The sequence below is a fragment of the Gnatocerus cornutus genome, chromosome 8 (assembly GCF_029298725.1).
Source record: "Gnatocerus cornutus isolate USDA-ARS CGAHR chromosome 8, icGnaCorn1.1, whole genome shotgun sequence".
Classification (NCBI taxonomy): domain Eukaryota; kingdom Metazoa; phylum Arthropoda; class Insecta; order Coleoptera; family Tenebrionidae; genus Gnatocerus; species Gnatocerus cornutus.
In genome coordinates, this window is record NC_142240.1 from 9,317,028 (window position 1) to 9,343,287 (window position 26,260).

Genomic DNA, 26,260 nt, shown 5'->3' on the forward strand with positions numbered 1-26,260 from the left:
ATAGTATTTTATATCCACAGACGACAATATTACCACAACCAATGGCAATTCTCCTCCAGTAACCTCCATGTATCTCAGTAAAAGAATTACGAGTTATTTATTTTTACAGACGTTTTATGAAAACCGACTTCTCATTTGTGGTATCTCATAAAAGTGCAGATTAAAAAAACGTTTCTGCGTTGAAAGTATTGGAGAGCCCAAGAGACCGTCAATGCTGCAATGAATATTTCTGTAACGGTCGATTCTCTGTGGAAATTTATAGCGTCCATATTTTCCGCCTGGATATCTGCTTTATAGTTGTGTTCACGTTATTGAAACGGCGCGTGCTATACAGGGTCCGGCAACACTTGTGTCCACCCCTAAAATCGCCTTCAATTTTAAAGATAAAATTTTGAAAATTTGCAAACGCTCATAGTTGACAAAGCTCTAAAAGCTGACGCAAAAATTTGTTTTTTATCACTGATAGTATTGGCGTCGCGACGCCCTTAAAATGTCATTTTTAGTTAATTGTGAGGGTTTGTGATATCAACCTCTAATTTAATTTTTTTTCAATATAAATGTGTTAAAAATATCTCAGTTGTTATTTTAGATTCAAGGCAAATTGTCTGCAAAATTTGAGAAAAAAATGCTGTTTTATCAAGTTGGTTTCCAATTTCATTACGTCAAAGTTGGGAACTACGTTTACACCCATCTGTCAGCATCTTGTGTCACAAATGAGATCTATCTTTTGGCTCGCTTTAGATTGTAACAAAAGTCTTACTTGGTGAAATTGTCGCTTTGTCGATGTTAATTAACGATTTCTGGTGTCCATAAAGTGCAACATGCCCGTGTTAATCAAAATTAACCTTTATAAGAGTGAGTGAAGTCACTTGTGAAATTTTGGTGTAAACGTAGTTTGCCGATGCGCTGCCATAATTTTGAAAACTAACTTGATAAAACAACGTTTTTGTCGCAAATTTTAAACACAATTTGCATTTGATTTAAAATAAAAACTCAGATATTTGTATCACAGTTATATTGAAAAAAAATTGATTTCGCGAATAATTCCGCAAAAACTCAAAAATTGCTAAAAATTATACTTCTTAGGCGTCGCGACGCCAACCAAACCATGATAAAAAACAAATTTTTGCGTCAGCTTCTAGAGCTTTGTCAACTGTGAGCGTATGCAAATTTTCAAAATTGTAACTTTAAAATAAAAGACGATTTTGGGGGTGGACACAAGTGTTGCCGGACCCTGTATTTATTGACTGATCTATTTTATTTTATTATATTTTGCTCCAATTTGCCAGGCAAACGATGCCATTTTTTGCCGGCACCTTTCGCCACAAATCTGAATCTATCTCAAGTAACGTGTTGACCAAAATCTCTTTGATCTCGTCTCTTTTGAGTTGTTCCGACACAATGCCATAATTTCGTCGAGCTTTTATTTCTTTTTGTCTCTTTAAGAAAACACGCTGAGGATCAAAGTTTGGACCATGAGGGATCGAGTCGCTTTGATGGAATCTCCGGACAAATTAAATTTTCAATAACTTTGTGATCACAGTGTAACATGACAGTTAAAGTTTGAAGATTCAGTGATCCGCGCCATTTCTTTTTACACTGCCTTCAATGACAAGTGTGAGTGTATCGTCAATATGTCTCAACGTTCCGACCTGGCTTACACTTGATCCAATCTACGTGACATTTTGATCCGGACGACTTTCAAAAAATACCTTTCAAGAGAGAACTCTCTGGTTTAGGGAAACCGAAGGTCTGGGAGATTTAGTGCTTTTGAATGGGGACGATTGCATCTTACGTCCGTTCCATTGTGCATGTGTGGCTAATGCTATGATTAAATCCGGATGGAAACGCCGCTATAAATTCGTGGAGATCTTCACCGCATTGTGCGAAACTTACAGAATTTTCTAATGCGAAAACCAGTCACCTGTTCAGTTATTTCGGCGATGAAAGAAGGATCAGAGTTTGAGCAAATGTGTTACTCGCTTGTTACAACGTTTTTTATCATTTATGTTTATGCGCGAATTTAAAAGCTCTAGAAAGATCCTTGGATAAAAGGTAAGTTGGTCATTTTTTTCAAATTCTAAATACCTTCGCAAGAACTTCCGTAAAGGTATTCAAATTAAAAGTTGCTGCCACATTCCTAAAATAGCAACAAACACACGTCAGACTACAAATATAAAGTTATCATCAACTGTATAGCTAAACTAATAATAGAACACACTGGATACTGGTTCAGGAACGAAATTTGAACCAAATTCAAAATCGATACCTTAAAAATAGCGGACATCAAAAACGAATTTCTCCAATAACAAAATTATTTGGATGAGTGCATAGAGATGATGATTTCAGTGACATTGCTAAATAATTTAGGTTTACTCTCTTACCCGGCGCATCCACCATTTTTGTGCCAACAACTTGCTAACAACTTTATCACATCATAAACTTTTCAACTACTTGGTAACGATAACATATTCACTGCTGCATGTTTTATTATAGTCATATTTCTAAATTCTTGTGTATACTATGTCACACTAGCAGTGCATTTCGTTGTTTAACTGTATGCAGCTCCAGACAACTTTGTTATTTCTGTAGACAGTTTTTAATAAAATTGTTGATTTTTGAATTTACATAGTTGGTGCTACAGGAGTTTATTTGCTTTGAATTATAAATTGTAATGGAACGTTTTTAGTCTAAGAAAATAAGATTTTTTCAACGATTTTCAGAGCTCTGTTAATTAATCGAATGATTAATGGAATTTTTGGTGTCATTGTTTTTGTGGCGCTGGCTGTCTGAAACTTTTAGTAAAGTAAACTAATCGAACCAACTACAAATGGTCAGGATTCATTAATCAAACAAGCAAAGTAAATATATGCATTTTATTCCGATCAAATGTATGTATAAATTCCTGTAATAAACCTTCTGTTTAACAAGCGTAGTGGAGCAAATTCAAAATCACTGAGGTGAAATATTTCGAAAAAAAAACCGTTGATAGATTCGTTGTCAGATCGCCAGATAGCATTTTGCTTGCGTTTTTGTATCTCCGATATAATCTGGGCCAAGTGTGGGACTATTAATCGTCGTAGACTGCCTAAACCGAATGGCATAATTGAAGCGTTTTTTGACGGAGCTTGCACACAAACTCCATAAATCTAGTCAAGTGTCTCTGCTGTGCCGTTTGTGTGATGCACAAAAGGGTGCGATCTAAATAATTCATCCCCGGTGTGTATAGTCAGTTCGATTTGTTCTTCTCTCGGTCTGGCGTTGTTATTTTCTATGCAAATACTGTTATTTTGTGTATTTACGTAGGAAAATGTTTATTCAAACGGTGTAATTTCGTAACGACGGACCAAAGCCGTGTAAAACATTTCCGTGTCTATACAAAAGTCAAATAAACCTAGAAACTGCACAAGCATGAAATAGACTACGGAAACATTAAAGGGATAGAGTCTAAAAGACTTCCTTTACAATGGATAATTTCAAAGTTTGTGAGGTCTTATAGGGATCCTTTATATTCGAACATGCCAAAACTGGCTAAAATTCGTATAACGTAAACTCATTGAAAAGTACAATGAGGGAAAACTGCCTTAAGATTAATTACTGATTAAATTAATTGTATTGTTTGTGTTCTCTTTCCGTCGTCGCGAAAGATATCAATTAATTTGCGTTCATTACTACTCTTCCTTTATGATAAAAAAGCTCTTGAAACAAATGTTTGAGAGGCTTGCCCCAGATACAAATATTAAATTATTACACTATGGCGGGCGTTTCCGATTCCTCATTGTTCATAACCGGATGTTAAGTCGGAACACGCCGGAAAATGAGATTTTGTTTGTTTTTCATCAACACTGGCTAATACGTTTGCTATGGCTACCAAATTCAAATTATAGTTAATTGACATTGCAAAATGGGAAATTATGTAGGACTCGAAAATAACATTTTCTCGTCTCGTTCTCTAAGTAGCGACAATTTATGCAAATCTATGAAATACATGAGTGTTTCATTAGTCATTAATCTTGATTATAAACATCATCATCATTATTAATCACGGACTATTCGTGTGTGTAGAGGCCAATTCACCAACGAATTATGTATGAGGCTAATTATTGTGCGCGCTATACAAACATGACCCAATAACAACGCTAACATTCCACTTCGACAAGGACATGCTTGAGACAGATTCGCCCGCAAATTGTCGCGTTTACGTGAGCTCGCAAAGAATACCGAAATTTACATTTTATCTGTCGTAAACTCTAAACAGTTGTAGTGCTAAGACACGGGTCCGATAAGCTTCTGCGAGATTGATAGCATTAGCGCCGTGAAGAGTTAATGCAACGAGGTTAGTGCCACAGCAAGAGTCCCAGAACTATTAAGTAAAATTTTCGACTCGATATTAAACCCTCGAGGGAACTCGAACTAAATACTTCCCGCAAAGCGAATAAAAAATTCACGAGACTACTGAATTAGAACAATCTTGGGAATAATCTGAGAAACACCACGAAGACTTATTCGGATTCAATTAATTTCAATACCAATCGAAAGAGCAGCTCGGGGTCTATAAACCCACCAAATTTTAGAGTTTTTCTGGCGCAAATATCTGAGAAATCCGGAAAATAGACGTTTAAAACATTAGCCCATTTTATTGAAATCGAACGATTTCATTCCTTCAGAATGAGAAGCAATTTGCTCGTATTTATATTGAATTTGCCTCGTGAATGTGGTCACTTACACTTTCTATAAACAATATATCAAGTTTATGTCGAGGCATAAATTCTCCACCCTTGACATATAGACGAGCTATAAGAACTTGAATTGTTTCCGATTTCTGCATAATATCAGCAAAGTGCACTAGGAGAATGGCACGCAATGACAGACATGTGGTTAAATTAAGCACGCTAGACACGTCAACATATTAACTTCATTAGCATTTTTTTTTTAATTTTACCTTTGTACTAATTTACGCGAGATGAAGATAAAATAAGCACACGCACACAAATTTGCAGCCGTGACTGTTTTACATTTGTTGCTTCAGTTGAAACATTGGTACTTGACATGAGGCAAAAAAAAAACAAAGTAAAATGAGCAAATTTGAGGGTATCATTAATTTTTAAAGAACTTTCGTTTCGTGTAGCACTCTTCAAACATTTCTTATTTCAAGTTACAGTGGAGCAAACATGAAATGTCTTTAATTTTATTGGAATTGTTAAAGTTGGGAAGTTTGGAAATGGGAATTTTGAACTGGTATTTTCGGGAGAATGTAATTGTTTTTTTACAGTAGATACAAGCCCTGACGTTTACTGAATATTTTACGAGAAGAGAATACTTAAAGAATCCTCGTTGTATTGTACTCTGGCACTATTGAAAGTAATCTATCAAGTTTCTTGAGGGATTTAATTCGCGATGCACAACTGCACAACTGCGGCAGATTGAATCCGCATTGCCCGAAAATATTTTCCAGCTCGCAATTGCAATCAGACTGGAGCTAGAAGCTTGACAAAATTTTCCATAAGCAGATCAAAAGTGGCAGCCATTTTTTTCTCTCATAAACCTTGATTCTTCCCGAGTTTTAAGCACCACCGAAATATGAAATTACTCCCCCGTGCGTGATTTTTTCACGCATATCTTCAGGGATTAAAACAAATAAAAAGCAAACAGGGAAATTCTGGATTTGGAAGGGGCGTCAAAGAGCTTCATAACAAAATCGTAATTAATCAACCACACTCAAATCTCGCGTTTCCTGCTCATGCACTCCTCTAATCGCAAATCTCCCACAAGTGAAAGGATTTGTTTGGTAATTTCGATAAGTAATCCACTTTCATCTGATCTAATTAAACACGCGGATAACTCGAGCAAAAAACTAATTAATTTGATCCGTGGAGCGAATTCGTCTTAAAAGCGAATGATTTTCTTAGTTGATTTAAGACAACTGTCATGAAAACTGCGCTCCTTTGGGGCCCATCGGGTCACATTATGGAGCCTCGGCGTTTATTGATCGGCTACCCTAAACTCGTTTAACGCCAGGCAAAGTGAGAATGGCCAAATTAACACTGTGTGACACTTCCTGTCAACATTAGTAGACCTAAAAAGGGATATCATGCGACATTTGTCATGTTCTGGTATCAAATATACACGCGTTTTTAACTGATGACAACGATCAACCCGGACCGTGAGTTTTCATACATTTCTGCAGCTACGCAGGAGTTATCTATGGAGCTACCAGTGTATTGACACATAATCATTTCCAGATTTGTCGACAAATTGTATTTTTGGAAAGAAATATTTAATGATACATGGGAAAATTCTATTTGATGGAGCACGAATAACTACTTACATTACAAAGGGAGGCAGCAAGTTAACAATATTTACAAAGTCTATAAAATGTTTCGTTTTATGCTTGAGCACACAGATTAAAATTTGCTTTTACAAAAACGCGACTGGGCAAATTTCATCATTTACTTACTAAACCGGGTGAAAGTTGATATCAATATCTGAATTTGGGCTACTGGGAGCGTAAGAAACGCTGAGCAAAAAGAGCTTGCAAGGTTTCACGACACCCCAGACAACGGATCGCCAAAATTTGGGCACTTAGAATTGATTTTCTTTAGACGTTTATTCGGAGTTTTATTTACTTCGTTCGAAAGTAATATGAACTTCAAATTTTTTGTACTAAAAGCATATGAAGAATTTTAATTAAAAAAGTATATCAATTGAGTTAAAATCCGAATATTTATAAAGTATAGGCAATGTAGACAAATTAATTCAGACAAAGCTAAAATATAATTTATGTAGAAAGAATATAAACAAAATAGGAAAAATTACGGAGTTTTGAAGGAAAATGCATTAAATTTACATTCTAGGCAGGTTAGGTCGGTCAAATGTTTTAGATAATAATATAATTTAGTTTTCATACGTCACAATTGGTGGTGTTACTTACGACTTGCATTTTTTCTCAAAGCCAACTGCAAATGGAAATTTAATTGATCATTCGGTAGAAAGAAGTACGTATGTAAAAAACATTCAAAAATTTAAAAAAAATTGAAATAAGAATTTATACATGAAATATAGAAAACAAAATAAAATCTCGAAAATCCAAGAAGAATTATTTAGAAAATTAAAACAGAATTTGAGGGAAAAATCGGAATAAATTTTAGAGCATCTAAGCAAAATTAGAAACTAAATCTAAAAAAGGCTAGAAGCTGTAAAGGCAATCGACGAAAAATCTATGAGGTTTGAGAAAGGATTTCAGGACAGTTCATGGATAATCCAAATTACATAAATCTAAAAAAATCAAAGGTTTGGAGAAAATTTGCAGAATTTAAAGGCAGACTAGTTATAATTTAGAATGTCTAAAACGAAGCCATAGAATTTGTGGAAAATATCAAGAGAATGAGAATGAAAAATAAAAAAAAAAAGGAAAAAAAATAAACAGGACAGAGAAAGACCAAGAAGAATCTAAAGAAGATCTAAATAGAAACTATACGCAAATTAGTCAAAATTGAGAACAACAAAAAAATCGAAGAGGAAAAACCAAAGAAGAAACTTAAAGGATTTAGAAAGAATACAAAGAAATTTTAGGAAAAAGTTGCAGACCATGGATTTTGAACGTATCTCAGCTTCTTACTCAAAAACTGTGAAATCTCTCAGATATTTAGTTTTCATACGTCGAAATTGCAGCGCTGGTGTTAGTTACGACATGTATTTTTTTTAAATTTAACTGCAAATGAAAATTTTATGGATAACACGGTAAATAGAAGTCTGTAAACAACATCAAATAATTTAAAAAAATCTAAGGGGAGAATTTATACATAAACTATAGAAAAACAAAGTCCCGAAAATCCAAGAAGAAATAATAAATTTGAATAAATTGGAGAGCATCTAAGCAGAAATTAGAAATAATTTAAACTAAATCTAAAAAAGGGCTAATCGCCAAAAAATTTATGAGGTGTGAGAAAGAATCTGAGGACAATCCAAGGAAAATCTAAATTAAATCTAGAAAATTTAAAGGTTTAGAGAAAATTTACAGAATTTAAAGGCAGACTAGCTAAAATTTAGATTGTCCAAAACAAAACCACAGAATTTGTGAAAAAAAACAAGAGAATGAGAATGATGAATAAAAATATTTCTAGAAAATTCGAAAAAAATAAACAGAACAGAGAGGGGCCAAGAAGAATCTAAAGAAGATCTAAATAGAAACTATACGCAGTTTAGTCAAATTTTAAAACAACGAAAAAATCGAGAGAGAAAAAGGATAAGGAAAATTCAAAGAGAAGCTAAAAGAAATTTAGGGAGAATACAAAAAAATTAGGAAAAAGTTGCAGTCCATGGATTTTGAACGTATGTCAGTTTTTTGCTCGAAGACTGTTAAATCTTTCAGATATTTAGTTTGCATACGTCGAAACCTCTGCGATGGTGTTAATTACGACATGATTCTTTTTCAAAATCTGCTGAAAATGGATTATCCAATAGAAAGAATATTAAAAAAAATAATATTGAACTGAAAAAAAAAAGTATTTGTAAAATACAAAGGTTTTTAGAAAGAATCTGTTTAAAAGAAGAATCCAAAGAAAATAATTATACAGGATGTCCCAGAACTCATGAACCAGAGAAAAAAGGCTTATGAAGGCCACAATTCTGAACCAAAATTTTGAAACAAAAATTTTCTAGCTCAAAAAATAATCGAGTTAAGACAAAAAAACGGTAGCCAATTTGGAACCTGAACAGAATTTGAAAATTGGTAACCATGGACACATACTATTGTCCATTGGTCAGGTGAACATTACACTCTCGTTTCCTAGGAAATTTTACTCCATCTCTAGAATAAGCTTCCGGGATTGGTTGTTAACTTTTTATCCTTTTTCGAATACTATTAAACTTAAGCAATTTTTGTTTTAAAATTTACCATTTGTATTGCTGTCGGCACTCTCCCTTGTTCTATTGGTCATGAGTTCTGGGACACCTGTATAAACTATAAAAAAACAAAATCCCGAAAATCCAAGAAGAATTAAGAAAATTTAAACCGAATTTGAGTGAAAAATCGGAATAAATTTAAGAGCATCTAAGCAGAAATTAGAAATAATTTAAACTAAATCTAAAAAAGGGCTAATCGTCAAAAAATTTATGAGGTGTGAGAAAGAATCTGAGGACAATCCAAGGAAAATCTAAAATTAAGTCTAGAAAAATTAAAGGTTTAGAGAAAATTTACAGAATTTAAAGGCAGACTATCTAAAATTCAGATTGTCTAAAACGAAACCACAGAATTTGTGGAAAAAAAACGAAAGAATTAGAATGATGAAAAAATTTAATTTTGAAAATTAGGAAAAAAACAGAACAGAGAAAAATTTAAAGAAGATCTAAACAGAAATTGTACGCAGTTTAGTCAAAATTTAGAACAACGAAAAAATCGAGAGAATTGGAGCAAAAGCTAAAAGAATTTATAGGATGAATACAAAAAAAAAATAGGAAAAAGTTGCAGCAGTTGAATGTATGTCAAATTTTTGCTCGATAACTGTTAAATCTTTCAGATATTTAGTTTGTATACGTCGAAACCATCGATTACCGTCGATTACCCAATAGAATTTTTTTTTTAATATCGTAGAATGAAGAAAAAAAAACTACTTGTAAAGTACAAAAGTTTTTAGAGAGAATCTAATAGTCTAAAGGAAGAATCCAAAGAAAATCTAAATATTAGTCAAAATTTAAAACAACGGAAGAATTGAGAAGTAAGTGAGAATTTTGAAAGAAATCAAAGAAATTTTAGGAAAAGCGGCCAAGTTTTAAACGAAATTTCTAAAATATCGTGCGATCCATTAGGCGACCATGGATTTGAAACGTATGTCAGCTTCTTGCTCGAAAACTGTCAAATCTCATACGTCGAAACCACTGCGATGGTGTTAGTTACGATATCATTTAAAACAACTGCAGAGGCAACGGCGAAGAAACTAAATAACGAGTAATTCATGGGATTATTGTTCATTGCTACAGTTTTATGATCATAATAGTAACAATGTCACTGCGCACCATTCCTGGGAAAATAAATGTGTCTAGATAAACGGAAAAATAGTATCACATCCATTTGGAATTGCTTAAGCTTGCAGTGAACGTCTCCCTCCAACCTTAAAGCTTGCCAAATAGAAAGAAAAATGCAATTTAAAATCGCAGTTCAAATAAATGAGTGGTTCCGGTAGTAACTTAACCTGCAGCTGGTAGTTTGTTATGGACGACTTGGGATTTGTCACCGGTGCTTTGTCAATAATCTAATTAATTTTAGCCCGGGCTGGGGGAGTTTTTGAGCAAACTTCGTTTCGGTTTCTTGGTCACTTCGCCATAAACAAAGTAGTAATCTCTCGGTTTAATCAAGTCGCGGCGTGATATAAGTCTTCAACATACACATTTCAATACTGCAAACCCAATTCCACAATCGCATTGTCGGTAAAAACTTTTCAAATTATCCAAACTCTCTTTATGACATTTGTTTAGCTGCGTATTTCTCAACATATCCGGAAACTTCCTAAATTAAAGAGGACGGATTTTCGCGCAATTTTCTGTCTGAGTCGTTGTAGTTGTAAAAGAAATAAATTAAACACTCTCGAGTTTCATGTCTAAAGTCAAAACTTTTTACGACTTGACACCTGATAAGACTATTTGAAAAAATAAGAACTGTGCAGTTTTCCGACAGACGTGCTTTATGCTCCCGGGTGAAATGAAGCTGGAATGTTCCACCGTACGCATGCAAGACATAAATTACCGACCATGATTTAGTGGAGCGTCTAAATTTTTTCATGGAAGTATTAGGTACACAAATTTGTGGAAACGTGCTCGCACATCAAAGAAATTGCACACATTTTATTGACATCGGACGTTCTTTATATGCCATAAAACAGACGCATGTTGCCATTAAAAAATAAAACAAAAAAGCGGCAGATTGAGCATCCGTGCTGTGTATTTTTATGCGAAAGCAGGACAGAGGACTTGTAAATATTGCCGTGACGATTTTATCGAGAGTAAAGACAAGAGCTTTAAGGGAGCTTTCAAATTGTGACGACGTAAACGGACAGACTGTTCGTGATAAAATTTTTAACGGAACGGATCCTTTCCAAAATTTATAGGAATCATACAAAAACCACAATTTCGTGTCATTTAAGTTCGCAAATATGCAAATGTCCATCTCTCCGTCGCCGCTTTCATTAGTTATGCATTTCGGATGTCATGCGGGTCTGTTACGGGTGTTATTGAAAACTCAAAATAAATTCGCTTTGACAGCTGTAACAATTTTTTACCAAGGCTGGAATAAAGAATTGTTCAGAGAATATTAAATGGGAACCCTGTACATATTTACATTTTTACGCTGAGGTGAACTTTAAATTAAAAATGTATCATTTTCTGCACCGGAACTGTGGACAACAAATTTTAAGGTAAAATGGAGAAATTAGCGTGTGATTTATTGCAGTGACGTCTTATAAAACTTTAGATGTAATAATTCCAAACTCGTTAAATGTCATATTTTGATTTTAAAGTGCAGCGTTAACAGCTTCAAACTTTGAGGAAGACGTGAAAACTTTTCGTATGTTATGAATAATAATGTCTTAAATATACATCTTTTTATATAAAACTTTCTAATAGTTCATATCTGAGGCACTGAACTGAACTGAAATTACTGAAGTATGTTGTAAACTCGATAATTGAATTATTGATCTTTTTATTCAGTCTAGAATTTAGAATCAAATGTGTGGAATTGGTGGAGGCGCCACAAAATAAAAGTATCTCTTTTTCATTTACTTATTCAAGGGAATTTAAACGACTTGCAAATAACTGCAGCAATGCATCTCTTAAATCTCTTTCTCCTATTTAAAAAAAATCGACGCAGGTGAACGTTTGGAAAAGATAATTCGCACAGTTTATTTATGGGGAGCGATTAATCTTGCCTTGAATATTAATCATTGCAAAAGATTTCACATTAATCCGCAGTGGATGTGAAAGTTTTAAATTTAATTTAAACGACCACCTCGTTCGATTACATTAGAAAGTTTAATAATACAAGCTTGGGCAGTTTTGTATTTTAATAAATGGCCATTTTAGTAAGGTGAACAACGACTTTATAAGTATTGGAGGCTATAAACGAAATTGAGTCATGAATACAGATGGATTGGAATTGGCTTTTCGCGCACGTTTTTGGCGATTTTCGAGCGAAACGTAACGTACTTAATTTTAATGTCGATGTTCTCTAAAGGGTTGATTAGTCGAAAACACAATATTTTCATTGGAACAATACCGCCGCTGAACTGAGAATGTACCATATAAATTTTAGAAAGCAATTTGGCTCAGGTCCGTCCTATTCACGTTTAAACGAAACGAATTTTTTCATTGTTTATCTTACATCATTTTTGATGAAATTGTGATTATGACGACTGGAGAGGACGCGTTTACGACGAAGGCTATAAATGAAAGAGGACGCTCTACCAAATGGCACACAGTCATTTCTTGGTGCCTGAATAGATGGAATTTCTTATTATTAATTCTCCTATGTGATAAATTCAAGATACACGTAGCCCGAGGAAAGCGGAGTTTGTTGTTTATTTTTTGATAAGCAATAAGAGAAATTGAAATTAATGAAATGTCACATTTTTAATTTTATTAATTGTAAATACGGGTCTTTGTGGTGTTGATTAAATTAAACCAAAATGTGGAGAATTTTGGACAAAAACCGGTGACTCAACGTATTTAATATCCTGTGTTGTTTCAACTAAATTGCAGAGTATTAAATAAATTATTGGTAATTTATTTTCAATAAATTGTCTGCCTGCGTTCATTAATACTAGCGGTGATGTGCTGATGTGAATTTACGATAACGAAATCACGTTTTTAAAAAACTTTTATTACATTTTTAATTATTACAACAAAGTCAGAAAATTAATGTAGCAAGAAGCAATTTATCTCGTCCTTAAGTTTAATTAATTATTTTTATTAATAATAATTTAGTAAACTGGGATGCTTGTTGAGTTTTAAATTCAAACCGCTCTAGATAAATACAATCTAAATAAGCACAAAGCGTTTATTAATTAAATATGAGTTTCTACCTTGTTTTAACGCTTTAAAACTTTTAACATGTTCATGAATGGTAATTAATTGAAGTCAAAGTTAGATTAGATGATAATTAAATGTATACTATCTCTGTTTCTCGTCAGTAAATTCATTGGGAAACTTTATTGTAATGTTCTTCGTTATTATAAACCGCAAAATGACGGGAGTTTAGTTGAGACAGTCTTGTTAAAAAATGATTTAATCATTTGTCACGAATATCTCTTTTTGTTTTTAGAAGCATCAAGGTGCGTTTTAACCTCATGAGTCATGAGTTTTCTCGGTTTTATTGAAAAATTCATTTTCCTTGAAGCGCCGCCGCCAGTTTATGAACAAGTTTTCAATGAAAAATTCACAGAAACTTAAAAATTGAAGGGTCTGATATTAATAATAAGAATAAGCTACGGGAGGTAAATATTGCAAACTGAGTCTTAAGAGAATAGTTGGAAACTTCGTGTCTAGACACCAAAATAAATGATTTGTTCCACAGAGCTTCCGCCAGAATTGAATTTAGTTTTAACTGAAAAATATGTAAAACACGTTTTTAACATTTGAATCAGTGAACGTGGTAACATTTCACGTTTTTAAATAATATCACCATTTCGAGTGTTCGTTTAAATGATAGAAATGTCACCGGTGAACTTTTAATCTGGTGGTTGATTTATGTGGTTTGCAATCTTCTCGGAACTTTTAAAAACTGGGTTGAAGGAGGGCGAGGCCGATTACTTTATGTAAAGTAGTCCGAGGAAGCGTCTCAGATGTCGCCCGCCCCACATATATTATGGAAGAAATCCCGCCATTCTACTTGCAATCTCTGTTTGCAGTATAGGTGGATATAGTCGGTAAGGAGTCCATTCTGGGAAATGAGATGCCTCACTATCACTCGCAAATCGCTAGGGTCCGAGCATGTTTAGGACGGAATTTTTGGAAATAATGAAGAGAAAATTACCAGTGGGAAGGCGCGAGGAATATATTTAAGGAAATTCCAGGGGTGCGTCATTTCGTTGGCAAATATTTACGATTTTGTGGTGAAGATTTTTTTATGTGTACATATTTAGTTTAATTAAATAGACCGATAATTTAAGAAACTTGTTTACGCTAACATAAAGCTCTTTTAACTCCCGCCGCGTAACAGAAATTATCTTCTCTAGCACCGTTCCAGCCAGCGTTAAAACTTCCTAACAGCAGTAACAGTTTCCTAAAAAACTTCGACTACCACTGTCTGTTGCACCCTTATTTTTCCTTCCCTTATTTATTCCATTTGAAACCCGTCACCCACTTAATTACCATCCGGGAAGTGTAACTCATGAGTCGGAAACTTCTAACACATCTGTACAATTAATGAGGCATGAACCAGAAAAGTGACGGTTTCCAGTTGTGGTCCGAAATAAAATCGTGCGCCTCAGCTAGCGTTAAATTCGCCCGGAATAATTTAAATAATAATTAGGGTCGGTCTTACGTTGCTTCCAGGCTTGAGTGACGTGATTGTAAATTACAAGTGACCGCTGGCAGACCTCGTTTAGCCTAAACCGTGACCGTCACCGCCGTTGTCTCCGGTCGCTCCGGGAATTCAGGCGGCATCAAATAATCAGCGACAACTTTAAATACAACCACAAAGTTCGGTTCTGGGTTGTGTTTATGCACGCACGACGCCCTCTAATGGAGAAGTTGGACTGCGAATGTGAAGGGAAATACGCATTTCACTCGTAAATTTTATATAATAACAATAATAAGGGAGGCTCTTGTGAAATAAACTTAGTGACTGGGATTCACTTATTACCCTTTGCTGCCCTCTCCGGTAATATCAACTAATTTATTTCCACTGCGAGATTTATAGTTCTTTTATTAAAGTTGCAATGAATAGAAACGCACCAGGAAGTTTATTTGCTTTTGTAAAAATAATTAAAAGAATTCGAGTTTGTTCAAGTCGACTGGAAGTTATAGCGGATATTTACCGTTCGCAATTTAAACTGTTTGTGTTAAATGAACTTGTATAAAACTTCATGAGTAGAAATTTATGGTTAATTTAAGGTACCGGAGTGAGCAACTGCTAATTACACTTTTAAAAGTTTAAGAAAGGAACTTTGCTTACTTTGTGTAAAGCATACACGGATTATGCACCTGCAGCTTAGAAGTCATAGTCGTAATAAATCATAATAAGGGTAATGGCGAATCTGTGTGCATTCAAGCAACATTCTTGTAGTATTATTACATAACGTTGTAGTCCATTTAGAGCAACATTACATTTTAATTACACTTCTATTGTCAATTTTCGAAAATAAATGGCACTTGTTGCATAATTACTGCTACGAAACGCAATTTTAAAATTTACTGGGAGTGTACTTTATCATTGTGGATTTTTACATCCTAATAATTACGCAGTTAACTAATTGCATGTGGTGACGTTATATAGCGGCATTCCACTATTAGACATATTGCCGTATATTACAGGAGGTTACAGGAACACCAACGAGGTGATTAATGAACAATAGAAATGCCGAGGTTAAGACTTCTTTGTTCTGAATGTGAATTATGGTACTTATTGTCTGAAAACGCAAAAAAAAATTTTTCTAGAAAAGTGGTAACCGTTTTATTTCTACCCCAAGGTGAAGATTTACCTGTTGTATGTGACACACACTTCTCTAAGACTTAAACTTGTAAAGTAGCGTGAATCTTGAGGCTTAAATAAAGATCTTCTTAAAACTATTTAAGCCACACACACGAGGCTGTTACGTAAATAAATCGAGTTTTCGGCAACTCATAAAGTTTGTAAACCAAAATCTCGCTGAATTCGGCTTAAATACAATTTTTAGGTGCTCTTCTTGCATTTTCGTCTTCACTTTATCAGCAGAGAAAGGGAGAAATTTTCAATATTGATTTGATTAAGGGAAATACGAATTTTTAAATTTGGTGCTAAAATGGTGGATGCGCCAAGAATTTAATTTAAATATTCGCAAAATTAAGCACAAATCGGATTTTGTAAGTGGTCTGCTACTTCGAAATAACGCCTTTACTTTTTGCTAAAAGTTTACAAGCTATTTGAACACAGAAACGAACTCTCAATTGTGTAATTTCCATGCGAAATTTCTAATCTTTGCTGACATGTACTTGTTTACATGAACTGCGGAAATTTTCTTCGTTCGTTTCCAAGCTACAAGGAATTTCCAGATTTTCCCTGAAAACCTTGCATTTATTTTCTTTACATTTTATTTGAATCACATGCGGAATGGAAAGAAATTGCGGTATCAGCAGGAGATCTTTTCAAAATGAAAACGATACGAGGTGTAAAAATTAAAAAAATTCCATCAACAGTTTATTAACATTTAGTGGAAACTTCAACAGACAGCTCGTACATAAATGAAAATATTGAATTTTAAATCCAGTTTCTCTTTGCAAACTCCTCAGTAATCACAACAAGCTTTTCTTTGAGCAACTCCGAAGGTTCCTCATTTCCTATATCCGAAGGTTTAACTTCTGACATGTCTTTTACATCCAACTTTGGGGCAAATATCGGGAAAAGCATCAAAACTGTAAGCATAAATTGGGTCTGCCTAGCCTCAATATCCAGCTCTTTCTGAAACTCCTTAAAACCAAACTGTTTCGTATCACATTTCATCTCTAAAAGAATTTCCAATAAAGCCGTGTGATAAAATTGTAATAAACCATCACAGTGTTCGCGTAAGACCTGATTTTGAACACTTGAAAACAAGAAGAAGAGCACGTCTTTGGCAGGTGAGCCGTAATCGAAGAGTTGGAAATCTACCAGTTTACTTTCCACGACTTTATCACCATCGAGTCGCACCATAATGTTGTTGACCCAACAGTCGTTGTGCGAGAGAGTACCAAAGAGTTCCCGTGGAGGCGGTGGTGGATAAATATCAATACTGACTTTCTTCATGCGATCTAATAGTGGTGCGATTTGGGGGACACTACTAACCAACTTTAGATACTTTCTTTCCCAGTCATCACGAACTTCTTTCGGTACAACAAACGGTGTGAAATAAGCTCGAATATCTCTATCAAAAACTTTCGGTTCTTGGATCTTTAAAGCCAGAGCGACTCCGTGCAACTCCGCGAGGTCTCGGAGCACCAACTTGGCACCATCAAAATCAAAACCAATTGTTCTTTCCAGGTTAACAAAGCCTGAAATCTTCAGGTTTTCCAAAAGAAGCACAGCATCCCCATCGATGTTTTCATTCTTCCGGTGAAGATTCGCTCGACTTCCGTGGTACTTCGCCACGAAATTGATAACGTTTTCCACTCCATGCTCTCTCTGAAAACGGCGCAAAGTTGGAACTATCACTTTATACAACCCAATTTCATTACGAAACGTCACTGGACAATTAAACATTTCTTGCATCTCCAGGTTTGGCGGTAGTGTCTTGGCAACAAAATTGCGTTTCTGCTTTTCCGTTTTTACGTCCACACTCAACATTAAACTCCCGTAATTTTCGCCGGGTGCCGTTAAACATTTTATTTTAGTGGAAAGAATTGTCTCGTTTAAATCAAGAAGTTCTTCAAGTTTCGCGATGGTGTCAGACATGCTGTCGGTTCTATTTACACTTTATCACTGAGATAAAAACAGTTTGATTGTGCTAATCGAGAATTTAGTACGTTAATAAGTGCTTCAACATCACCGCGATAACTATGACTAACACACAAATTGATTTTGTGCCAAGTGTAGATATAGACGAGACGAAATTATAGTTACGAGTCACATGTTGATTGTCTTAAAATTAGTGTTTTTGTGCTGCAGTAAATGTCTGTCATTTCCGTTAATCTTGCCGCTAATCATTTCCTCATTGTTTTAAATTCGGCTAATGTCCCGTGTAGCCTTTAAGTGCAATATTACACGGACTGGACCTTTGTTTGTTTTATTTAAAATATATATTCTGTTTTTCATTTGAATTTGCGATTGAAGCCGAGCAAACACGTTCACTGTGCATAAAGTTTCATTATCAGACTTTTTGAAACATTATTGCGTTCAGAGATAGAAAAGAGGTGGTTAGTTGACTGTAATAAACGTATATTTTTATGAAATCTGAAAGCGTTGTTCGCAGATAAAAAATAATAACACTGATAAAAAATTGAGTTAAAGTCCTGACGGAAATGCGGGAAATCCAATGCCGTTAGACAATGCTAGAAAATCTCTTTACAACTGAAACCTGGTTTAAATGAAATTTAATTTTCTTAATTGTGTTTTGAGGTGTTCACTACATAATAAAGTAGCACTTCTCATATTAAACAATTTTTTAAAGGGTTCTATTTTAAATATTTCTAGATAAATTTAAAAATTGGGTTTTGAACAAATTTTCAGGCAAAAATTAAAATCTCAAATATTTTTTTGCTTATATTTTCTTCTATCTGAAGCTAAAATATGTTTAAATTAATGCATTTTTTGCAGGTATTTAACCAGGTGAGTTTAATTATGAGAACCGGATTACTATGTATGCGATAACCAGATTTTTGTTGTTTATTTACGTGGAGAAACGGATTAAATGTCAATAAACGTTTGTGGGTTTTATAAATGTTGTGCCATTTTATCTATAGATTACAGATTAAACAAATTTATTATCTGTCAAAAGGGTTTTAATTTTATTTTTGAAGGAAGCTCGAAATTGTATTATCAAAAGTACAATTTATTCCCAAACACCAAATTTCGTCAAAAAATGCTGACGCGCGTTTCGATAACAATGCTACCATCATCAGAGCGATGATTAAACTAAAAAATAACAAATAATTCGTCCTTATAACTAAAAGCGTGTCGACCCGTCCCCTTTGGCGCAGGTAGAAGGGAGTAGAGGGAGGAGGAGGGGATGGGGCCGGTGTCTGAGTTCATTATTACATTTTTGTTCCTAAATAATTCTATACTTTCATAAATGTCTAAAAATTTATAATTATTTACATTTTTAATTAAACGAAGACAACTTTCATAAATGTGGTGGTCATTGTCAAAAACATGTTGGGCAACGCTTGATTTTTTGAATCTTCCAAATTTGAGATGAGCTTGATGCTCTTTGAACCTTTTTAAAAATTGACCTTTTTATTTGCCCAATATATTTCTGATCACAACCTTTACATTTAATTTCATAAATCCTCGACTTTTCTGTTGTTTCTACTTGGTCTTTAGGATTACCTAGAAGACTTTGAAGGCTTGGACCAGAAGTAAAAATTACTTTGAGATCTAAACACTGGAAAATACTTTCCAGTCCCTTTGACACTAAAGGTGAGTAAGGGATTGTTACAAAAAAAGTCTTCTCAGGTGTTTTCTGAAAAGTAGAAAATTCATTGACCAATTTCTTAAATCTAAATTTTTTAACTATTTTATCAACAATATTGGGATCGAAACCGTTACACCGTTACGTTTAATTTTTTAGTGAATCTAAATTTGTTCAATGGAAAATTCAAAAGCCTGTAAACAAGAAAATTTAGACTCGCCATCTTATGTTGAGGACAATGATGGGAGTGATGTAGCGAAGAGTACTGGTTCCTTTATTAAAAACATCAAATTCTAATCTGTTCTTATTTTTAATTACAATTGTGTCTAAAAATGGAAGCTTTTCGTTTTTTTCTAGTAAATTTCGCAAGTAAATTTAATCGTTGGATAACGGTTCTTTATTTTTATTAAAAAGTCATCAATATGTGACTTGTTTGTATCAAAAATGACAAAAATGTCGTCAACATACACATTTACAGATTTTTGTAAAATATTCAAGTTCTTTTTCAAAGCGGCTCATGAAAAGGTCAGCAATGAACAGAGACAATGAATTACCCATTGCCGTGCCTTCATGCTGGAAAAAGAAATTCCCGGAAAATTGAAAAATGTTTTGCTTCATGCAAAGGTCTGAGTTGAATATATTCCTTGACAATCTCCGGGTTGAAATGGTTTTCAACTAGGAGTTCTTCCAACCAAAGAAGTGTTTGTGGAACGGGGACATTCGGAAATAGAGAACTTACATCGAATGAAACTAATAATTCACCTTCTTGTTTTGTCAACACCAAGAATTGATCCAATAAAATTTTTTGTTCGAAATTGTAAAGTACAACTGAAAATCGAGATAAAAAAAAACATAATACGTTTTTGAATTTACTCAGCAGCAAAATACAACAACAGTACATAAATTGTTAACGCAAAAATCAATTACTGAAAATGATAAACTGAACGGGTTTTGCACAAAATAATATTTTTATGATTTTTCAAATACCTATAGATTTTATATTGTATTTTATAAAAAATAATGGTAGGATGTATATCAATTTCAATTAAAATTTCCAATATTTTTTAGGTTTTAGGCTTCTAAAATTGAAAATCTAAATCTTCATATTATGTATTATGTACAATATTAAAAGTGAGATTTTGGCTACTGAAAATTTGAATAGAAAGGAAGGAAGACATTCCTAAACGGTCAATTTCGCTCTAAATTTTCTGAGAATTTTTGCTTTTTGTTCGGGGCCGTTTAGATCCACCATCTGGCTACACGTACTTAACAATTCGCAGTGGTAGTAACAAATCTTCCTAACTGTAACGATAATAATAGTTCTGTTATCTGACAGCCGCTGCTTTCGTCCTAGTTGCACCATTTAAAGCAGACTCCCAATTAGCTGTCAAGTAATTATCACGTGCCTTACATTACACTAATGAGTCGTTTAATCTAATAAAGCAATGTTGAGAGAAGTGCCCCATTTCTCCCGTTTTTTTCTTCTGTTTATGCTCTCGATCGATCCCCTTCTGAACTTGCAGAGAACTTTCCAACAACTCTTACAAATCGGCGACATGTTGGATGGTCTATCAAATATCTGTCGCAGACTTCATTTATTCGTATAATGGACACAAATTTGGATCGATAGTGATGGAACGCTATCTAAACAATACTTTTCATTGAAATTCAACGCCGAATTAATACAACGGTCCTCGTGCTACTTTTGGACAAATGAGGGATTGGAAGGGAACGTATTACCAGCCATCGCGCTATTTTATGACATATTCAGGCATAAAAAAGGGTAATATAACGGCGAATAAAGTGTAGGGGTATATGGCGTTGAGTGCTCCGAGACGAACTGCGGTTTATGCCACTGAAATATCTTCCAGATGTCCGACGGACGCGAGCTTATTTTATGGAAACACTTTCCGCCAATAACGGGGATTTTCCTACAGACTATAGTTCATCACCAATAAAAACACGCTCGGTGACAAATGTGGGCGCGCTAACAATTTTTTACCAACCAACGAAATAATATTAGCCATGAGAATCAAATTACACGTTTTTATTATCTTCTTTATTCCCTCAGGTGAAATAAATTAGCTTCGCAGATTGAAAACAAGATAAATTATTGTACGCTCTAAATACAACGGTTTTTCTAGCCACATGGATTAATTGCTCATATGTACGACACGCAAAAAGTAGTCAACGAAAGATTGAGTACTTCACACAGTCGGTGTCACTTACAATATTAAAAGGCTCGCCTTTAAAAAAAACATTGATATTAATGAACTGGAATTACAGAATAAAAGCTTCATTATTCCCGGATTAATTTAACGACCGGAGTAACTTTTAGAAAATTGGACGCCACCCAGTATTTTTTCCCGTTTTATATATTTTTCCATAAATATCTGACACAAATTTGCAAAATGTTGCTTTCTAAATTTTATTTATTATTTATACTGTAAACATTGCAATTTAATCCATGAAAAACAACAAATATTTGAGTAGGATTATTTTTCCGTCCCGGATTTACTCATACTCATAAGACTTTCAATGAAAAGGTGTTTTTTACTGTTACACCGTCGCGACTAACAAGCATTCGAATTATCCGAGGTATTTTTCCAATATGGTTGCTGGAATTTTTGGTGCAACATATTAAACACAACACAAATATCAAAGTTTGGAACATCCTAAATAATGAAATTCTTCAATCCGAAACTTAATTACTTCGTATTGTCATCATCTCTGATTTGTTCTGCGCAAATATTTTGCCACGCCATTAACAAACTTGTTAACCGTTTTACAAAGGAGAAGTGATTGAAACTCGTGTTCACATGCATGCATATTTGTCTAGTGCGTCTCATATCTTGTTAATTCCAGCGGCAACAGCTCCATTCAAATTTGTTTTTTTGGTTACTAGATCTGGGTTTATGGAAAGTTTTTATGTACGAAGCTTACGTTTATAAAAGTTATTAAAAAGTGTTTAGAAATTTTTAAGCTGAACTAAACTGAATGAAAAAATTAATCTCTGTATGTAAACAGTGAAAATTTTAATCAAACGAGTGAATTAGAATGGACGAAAAGTAACAAATACAATTGGAGGGTTTAGCTAGATTTCATTTCGAATTCATTGAAGAATAAAAAATCGAATCAAAATTCTTAGAGAAATCCGCTTATTTCGATGCTAAACGACAATTTCTCGCTGATTCTCGCCGTTTTCTGGCTTGGATTTACAAAGAAAAGCTTGAAATCTACAAAACCACCAATTTTTATCAAGATTCAACCGCTAAATTGCAAGAAAACAAGTGAAATCTGCACGAAATCATCAAAATTCTTAGAGAAATCCGCTTATTTCGATGCTAAATGACGATTGCTTGCTGATTCTAGCCGTTTTCTGGCTTGGATTTGCAAAGAAGAGCTTCAAATTTAAAAAGCCACTAATTTTTATCAAGATTCACCGGCTGAATCGCGAGAAAAAAATAATTGCCCCGGCGCATCCACCATTTTTTAACATTTTTTTGTGAATTTTGTACGGCTTGGTCAGAGAATCTTAACTTGAGTCAAACAAAAAGTCTGATGGAAGTTTTCAGTCCTCAAATTTCGTTCTTCTATTTCGCGTCCATAATGAAGATATTTCGATACGCATTTGAGCGTATTTCTGTATCGTAATGGACTAATCCGGTGCCAATATTTCCAGGAACTTATATTTTTCTTAGGTTTGCAGCAGAAAAACTGTCAACCTGACGTTAACGTTGACAATTTTGATTTTGGTTTTGAAAAACGATGATAAATCGATCAATAAACTATTATTTCTTGTTGTACTTGGCTTAATAATTCACTGGAGAAAAACTCTTTGGTTGCAAGAGAACCATCATGATTATGATCAACATCTTCGCTCTCTTGGCTCCCTTTCGCTCCGATAACCTCAAAACGTCACACCTGTCAAACTGACTGAAATTGGATTTGGCTACTTCGATTTTTTTTCCTGAACATTTTGCTAATGCCAACTACCCTAAAATTCCCTAGATTTCGAAATCAAGTTTTTTTGTTTAAAATAAGGCGAAATAGAAAAAACAGCGTATGATACTTGTTCATAATGCATTTTGCCGCACTTACTACTTTATGACACTCTTCGTATTATTTATTTATTACTTTACATTATTAAATTAAATTTTTAAAAAATGTTTGTTTTCAAATGTTGTGATTTGGTACAGTTATTAAACGTGACTCACGGGTCGATTTCAAGTCATTGCGTTAACGCAAATTTGCAACCGTTGCCAAGGTATGGCATTGGCGTTGCTACGTTGCAAATGGGATTTGCAGTAACGTAAGTCACACTTGAAATCGACCCCAAAGTTGGTAACGCTTCTAAATTTCATCATTGTAGAATTAAAATTACAAAAGTTACGAGTTTAATAAAAATTTTTTTACTTTTATTTCAGATGTCCAGAGGGACCGATCCGCCATTTTTGCAACTTTTGTGTTATAAAAATCAAATATTTGACTACAACGTTGGCCTTAATGCATTATTATCGCTGCTGCTGCATTATCTTTTCAAACACACGTCATGTTGTTTATCGCTTGGGCGATAATTGCCGTTCTCCGTGTCTCAAGCAAGCTAATATTCACTTAATAAAGCCTAATTACTTTTCCATTACTTTATCCAGTGTATATGCCGAGCTTCAGATTGTGCATCGTTGCATCCAATATTAACTCATCTCCGAAAGAACGTCGTATTTCATGCAATTTTCAATTTAATGAACTTACTTTCTGAGTTTTATTTTACTTGGGACAGAACCCGTTTCAGTTCAAGGAAATGAATTGTATTTTATGTTTTAATAAACAATCACAAAGAGCGTGAAATGCGCTCGACGTTATTTGCAGTAAACAACGGTCGCGGAAAATTGTAAAAAGTATTGTAACTAATTTTGATTTTTGGTTACAGGTGAGTGCCGCTTGCGATTCCAACATCGTAGTAAGTTGCAAAGTCATTGTCTTCTTTGCCTTTGATATTTTTGAAAGGAGTGTTTACTTGAAAGTTTAACTAGTTGTTACAATAACGCATCTTAGCTTCACAGAAGTTGTTTTATAAAACATCATCATTGCTCCCGCGTCTCGTAAAAGCCGTTAATCCTCTCTTCTTCTCTCTGCACGACTTATTAAAAATGTTCATCGTTTGAAGGTTCTCCCTTGTAGAGAATTACGTTCAGTTGAGAACAAAGGTAAAGCTTCATGCAGATAGTCCAAAAGTATCTTCCGGTCATAGAGAGAAAAAGAAGATTAACAAAGATAACCCGAGAGCTCTCAAAAAGTCAAAAACCCTTCATTAATGTGGTCGTTAATAATTTTTTACCCAAAGAGTTAATAACATTGGAATGTCTCCAGTTAAATTTAATTATTATAGCGGAGTGATTGATGACGTAGCTGCCACAAAAATTCCAAGGTTTTATATAAGGTTCACGTAAATAATGGATGCGGAACGAATTTCGAATAGGAACTCAATATTGTTTTAGAGTTAGTTTTACTATATCGAATAATTTAGGGTTATGTAACAGTTATTGCTTGCTCGTTTCACTTTAAGGATGTTTATGATCCTGCATCCAATTCGATCAGCAGATGTGTATCATCAATGTTTCATTTTCTACCCCGCTAAATATGTAATAAAATAAAAAACACGATTCAAACGTGGTGTACGGCCTGATTCGCTGGTACTCTCACTAAAACTGTCATAATTTACATTTAATGGAATCGCAGGGTAGTAAACTTTTCAATAAGTGCAAACGGAAAATTTTGAACGCGAGTTTCACTTCTTGGTTTGTGGCATTAAAACGGAACAATCCATCTCTACGGTTGAGAAGGAGAAATTTCCCTCCGCCATCACTAACAGACCCAGCAATAAATAGACGGATAATCAATTTTTAATATTCGGTTCACAAGCTTGGCAGAGCCGTGATTAATCGCAAATAAATGAAACCTCCAGAGTCTGACAGGCCTTGGAATATCTAATGTCGCGTTTATGAATTAACCACACATAACTTTTAGGCAGGAAATGGTTTTTCTCGCTCCTGGATCGATCGGACTTCAAAAGCGCAACCACAATTAATAAGTATTTGCACTAAAGTTCTAAAAAACTCCATTTAAGTCTTAATTGATTTCTCGACAATAAAATATCTAGTTTGAGCGAAGATTCTGTGGTTAAATTCATTACAAAGTTACCATTGACTGTGACGGAAAAAAGGCTTTTAGCTGACTTGTATTTATTCGAAGCGAATGCATCAAAGGAGTGATTTGCTAAGTGCATCCTTGACGTATTCTTGTTTCGTGGCCGCATTTCGACAATAATTCATAATTTGCCTTTGGAGAGTCGACATTGTCAAAGTGCGGAATAATCTTTTTCGAGATCAAAGTTGAAATCAGGCAAGAAATTTGCCGTCACGGTCCGACGCATCTTCTTAAACTTGGACAAACCGATATTTTCTCCGCGCAAGCTCTTGACAATAATTAACGTAGATTAGTTTACTTTGAAGATAAATTAGGTGCTCGAATATGGCGTGTCGTAACAGACGGGGCAAAGTTTGGGGTTCCTAAATTCATTGTTGTTGTATTTTATGGTTGTTAGTTTAGTAACATAACGCAATAAATAAAATTGGAACTAACAATACAACGTTTGCGGTGTTAAAGTTAGCGAGAATTTTAGATTGCACTGCTAATACAGCTTGGAACTTTCTTTCCGTCTAGACAAAAAATGGTGGTTGCGCCTTGGCGAAATTGTTATTTAATACGTTATAATTTTTAATAAAAGCCGACTGACGCGATATTAAATTTTGAACGACATCAAGGCAACATTACTTTAGTTTTCACTATTGTCATTTCTTCGCCTAAATGAGACACATCAAAGTTACACCGCTATTCTCTTTATTTCCTTGCAATCGTCAGATTTTTTTTACTATCAATAAATTCTTCGTCTTTATATATCGACTAACCGC

The 26,260-nt window shown here is 34.3% G+C and overlaps 2 protein-coding genes across 4 annotated transcripts in view; one reads left to right on the top strand and one right to left on the bottom strand.

Annotated features, from left to right (window-relative positions):
* Positions 1 to 26,260, top strand: part of Dop2R (dopamine D2-like receptor) — an 89,526-nt gene that overhangs the window by 15,462 nt on the left and 47,804 nt on the right. The gene's annotated exons all lie outside the window — the stretch shown is intronic.
* Positions 16,372 to 17,738, bottom strand: LOC148169556 (uncharacterized). Its single transcript, XM_088043257.1, has one exon. The coding sequence runs from the start codon at positions 17,612 to 17,614 to the stop codon at positions 16,445 to 16,447; it is 1,170 nt and encodes a 389-aa protein (XP_087899383.1). The 5' UTR covers positions 17,615 to 17,738; the 3' UTR covers positions 16,372 to 16,444.

What these genes read in the sequence shown, in the direction of transcription:
- LOC148169556 (XM_088043257.1), bottom strand. Translation starts at nt 17,614, where the DNA reads ATGTCTGACACCATCGCGAAACTTGAAGAACTTCTTGATTTAAACGAG.